General features: G+C 60.6%; 1 protein-coding gene across 1 annotated transcript; it reads right to left on the bottom strand.

Moving 5' to 3' along the window:
* Positions 1–227: 227 nt before the first annotated feature.
* On the bottom strand, positions 228–3,904 carry TMEM132E (transmembrane protein 132E). The gene is made up of 4 exons (XM_040082556.2): positions 3,452–3,904; positions 1,972–2,251; positions 1,702–1,893; positions 228–1,265 (listed from the first exon to the last, which is right to left on the bottom strand). Exons 1-4 carry the CDS (start codon positions 3,742–3,744, stop codon positions 237–239), a joined length of 1,794 nt encoding a protein of 597 aa, XP_039938490.1. The 5' UTR covers positions 3,745–3,904; the 3' UTR covers positions 228–236.
* Between the last annotated feature and the right edge of the window lie 603 nt (positions 3,905–4,507).

Raw genomic sequence — 4,507 nt, 5'->3', positions numbered from 1 at the left:
TGGGGAGTGTGCTGCTGCCTCCCCTGCGAAAACCGGTGGGGAAAGGGCGAGAACGGAAAGAAGGCCCCCAATTTCAGTGCCTTGGGACGGGGTGAGGAGGTGAGATGTGCGGAAGAAGGAGCCGAACGCGGGTGCCCGGCCCCGGGGAAGCGTGGTGGCGCGGCGTGGCACGGCGTGGCGTGGCGTGGCACAGCGTGGCAGCCCCTCCCTCCCGCCCCGTCCCCGCCGCCCCTGCGTTAAGCGATCTCCTTGATCCTGCGGATGTAGTTGTGGAGCTCCTCGGGGTCCTGCAGCCCCATGTCCTGGCACACCCACTCCAAGTCCTCCTCATCGGCGATGGGGATGGAGTTGTAGGCCAGCTCGTCCGAGGGCATGGTGGCGAAGGTGGTGAACTTCACCCGCTTCCGTTTGGAGGTGGGTGAGTTGAGCGGGTCCTCGCTCTGGTCCCGCGTGGAGCCCCCCGAGGAGCCGTCCCCGCGCCCGTGCACCTGGCTCTGCACGCTGGTCTGCGAGCTCCCGCTGCTGTGGTGGTCCCCGTGGCAGCAGGTCTGCACGTTCTCCAGCGGGTTCCCCGGGCTCTCGGGCTGCGGGGAGAGGTCACTGTGAGCCCGCAAGGGCTGCCCGTTGCCCAGGAAGACCCAGTGGTGGGAATGGTCCATGTTGGTCTGGCCTTCCGGCGGGATGCGCTTGTGCCGGTACTTGAGCACAAAGACGATGCAGTTGATGAGGAAGACCAAGATGGCCAGGCAGAAGACGCCCAGCAGGGCGTACATCCCGATCTCCAGGTCCGTCAGCCCCCGCGTCACCTGCACGAAGCCGGTGGGGATGGTGGGGAAGTCCTGGGTGGGGTGGGACGCGCCGGACATGCGGCTGTCCTGGCTCGGGTCCGCTTTCCTGTCCACCTCTGCCCGCAGGGTGGTGCTGGCCCCGGCCTCCCCCAGCCCCGGCCTGCTGGACACGTGGTCGTAGTCGTAGGTGGGGTCCTCCTCGGACCCGAAGTGCACGCGCACGGTGGCCAAGGCCGTGAAGAGGACGCTCTTGCGCTTGGTCTTCTGGCAGCTCTCGCAGATGACCAGCTCCGCCCGCAGCAGCTCCCCCGCGCCCTCGCTCTCCGCCACCACCAAGGGGAAGGCGCGGTCCTGCGTCACCGACACCACCTTCTCGTCCAGGCTGCTCACCACCAGGTTGTAGTCCTTGGGGTCGTAGAGGGACAGGGGGGCCGTGGTGCCGTCGCTGTAGGAAATCCACAGGCTCAGCAGCGCTTCCTGCGGGACCAACACAGGCACCGGTTGCCCAGCAGGAGGCCAGTCCCGCCTGCACCCCTTTGTCCGTCCCCACGTCCACCTCTCCATGCAATTCGCCCTTTATCCCTCCAGAACCCATCCTGTTCCAACCGTTCCCTGGTTTTTCTCCTCAGCCTGTTCTTCTCTCGCCCGGGCCCAGCCCAAATCCCGGCGGTGCCAGATGGGGCTACCAGAGCTGGGCCGGGAGCTGTGTAGGATTTCATCCCTCCCGCTTTGTCCCCACGGCTGTGTCCTGTCCCCAAGCTTGGGTCGCAGGTCTCTGTCAAGGTTTCTGGGGTGTTTTGGGGTCACCACGAGCGCAGTGGGTGCTGTAAGGGCTGGAGTGTGGGCAGGATTTGGGAGGAGGGGGTTGCACCCCAAGTTCCCCCTGGAGCCTGGATGCCCCCCCCGGCCTCACCTGCTTGAAGAAGCTCAGGGTTTGCTGCACGGACGTGCGGGCGATGATGGTGTGGCTGTTGCCAGGGCTGGGGTGGAGGGACAGCGAGAGGCTGGAGACCACCTGGGCCTTCAGGTCCGTGATGCTGACCTTCTCCTCCGCCACCATCACCAGCGTCTCGCCCAGCACCGCCTCCACCAGCGGGGACACCACCTGCAGGGGACGAGGTTCCTGTCACCCCCTGCCACCCCCAGGCGGGCTGGCAGAGCGGGGGAAGGTGGCCAGGGGTACCTTGAAGAGGGTGGTGCCCGGCTCCCGCCCAGCCAGCGTGGAGCTGTCCACCATGTGGGCCACCCGCGGGTCGTCCACGCGCATGAAGTCGCTGACCAGGTCGGTGACCTCCACCAGCCAGTCCGGGCCCAGCATGGTGACCACCTGGCCCGTGCCCTCGGCCGCCGTGGTGTGGAACTGGGTGAAGACCTGCAGCGTGGAGTGCTGGTACTGCAGGGCACAGCCCCGGCTCTGCCTCCGCTCGTCCTCGTCCTCCTCGTGCTCGCTGTCCCGCGCCGACCTGCGGGACGGATGGATGGATGGATGGATGGATATAGGAATGGATGGATGGATGATGGATAGATGGATAGACAGATGGAGGATGGATGGAAGGATGGATGGATGATGGATGGAAGGATGGACAGATGGATGGATACAGGAATGGATGGATGGATGGATGGATGGATGGATGGATGGATGGATGGATGGATATAGGAATGGATGGATGGATGATGGATAGATGGATAGATGGATAGACAGATGGAGGATGGATGGAAGGATGGATGGATGATGGATGGAAGGATGGACGGATGGATGGATACAGGAATGGATGGATGGATGGATGGATGGATGGATGGATGGATGGATGGATATAGGAATGGATGGATGGATGATGGATAGATGGATAGATGGATAGACAGATGGAGGATGGATGGATGGATGGATGGATGGATGGATAGATGGATGGGTGGATGGATGGGTGGATGGATGGATGGATACAGGAATGGATGGATGGATGGATGGATAGATGGATGATGGATGGATGGATGAAGAGATGGATGAATGGATGGATGGATGGATGGATCAATGGATGGATGGATAGATGAATAGATGGATGATGGATGGATGGAAGGATGGATGGATGATGGATGGACGGATGGACAGATGGATGGATGGGGCAGTGGGTGGGCAGTGCTGCCAAGCTCCCCACACCATAGCTCCTCAGCCCCACTCCCCCAGGAAAGGTGGCCCATCAGGTAAAAACCTGATGTCACCAAAAAATGGTGTCTCCTGGGCAAAGGATGTTCCTTGTCCATGAGGTATTCAAGGGATTCAGCAGGAAGCGTTAACAGCAGGGTCACCAGCACATCTGCCCACTAAACCAATGAGAGAACAAGGGATCTCTCCTTGGGGTGGACAATGGGAGGTCTCCAGACCTCATAAAAGGGACTTTGGGAGCTTGGCTGTTCCAGTTTCATCCAGGGAACTTTTGACCACTGCCAAGGAGGGATGTTCTCCACCAACCTCATTGTGAAATCTTTTCCTTCCCCATAACCTGTGTCCATGGCCTTTCCCTTTTCCACCGAAGACCCCTGAGATGCCTCTGCCTCCACCACCTCTAAAACCTCCGCATGAAGTAGCCGAGCGAGGCAATTAACCCATGACCACCACCTCCACCTCGCCTTCCCCGCGCTGGCCAGCGCGGCTCCTCAGCACCCACCTCCTGTCCGGCAGGATGGGCACCCTCCAGCCCTTGACTTGGCTCAGCCGGGCGTCCGAGAGCTCGATGTGCAGGGGCAGTTTGGGCACCCACACCGTCATCTCCAGCGGGGCCGACAGGTGCTCGTAGGTGAAGGTGACCCGGGCACTCATGGAGCCCCGCGACTCCTTCCCGCTGACAAAGACGTAGTCGCAGCTGCTAGAAACCTGTGGGACAAGAGAGGGTGGGAATGGTCCTGTGGGCACAGCTGAGATCCTGGCAGGAGGCTGGAAGAGCAGAAGGTCACCTAGCATCAATCCAGCTCATGCCAGCCCCTGGAGCAGGGTTGGGCACCCTCCCGGAGATCCTGCTCTGAGAGAGATCCACACCCCACATCTACCATGCAAAGTGTCTCCTCACCCAGGTGCTCCTGAGGCACAGATCCACAGATCCGTGTCCATCATACAAAATGTCCCAGACCCATGACCTCCTGAGGCACTGATCCGTGTCCACCATGCGAACTGTCCCCTGACCCAGGTGCTCCTGAGGCACAGATCCACACCCCATGTCCACCAAGCAGTGTCCCCTGACCCAGGTGCTCCGGCCAGCCCTCACTCTCTCCCACCTGACCAAGAACCTCCACTTGATGCCTCAGTTTCTCTTTGGCCTCCACACTGAATTGTCCCTGAGACAGAGGCACCCATGGGTGCTTCACAGAGGTTGTAAATTGCTCAGCCTGGAAATTTGCCCCAAAATCTCCTCCAGAGGAGGCAGTGAGCAGAGACCCCTCTGATGCCCATCCCCACCGGTGCCTTCTCCCTGTCCCTCCTGCTCACCCCAAGATTCCTATGCTCTGAATGAATCCTTCTGTTCCTCTTCTCACTCCTCCTCTTTTCATTCCCACTTATGCAAATGCCATTAGTGAAATTCGTTATAAAACAAATCCATCCTGCGGGGGGTCACTCGTTACCGCCTGCCTGAGCCAGTTAAGGAGCTGAGGGGACACCAAGGCAGCATCTCCCGGGGTTTGAGCTCAGGTCACCAGTCAACAGCTCCTTCCCAGACAGAGTGGCAGAA

Source organism: Hirundo rustica, chromosome 19 (assembly GCF_015227805.2).
Source record: "Hirundo rustica isolate bHirRus1 chromosome 19, bHirRus1.pri.v3, whole genome shotgun sequence".
NCBI lineage: Eukaryota > Metazoa > Chordata > Aves > Passeriformes > Hirundinidae > Hirundo > Hirundo rustica.
This window is presented reverse-complemented; position numbering and strand designations above follow the sequence as displayed.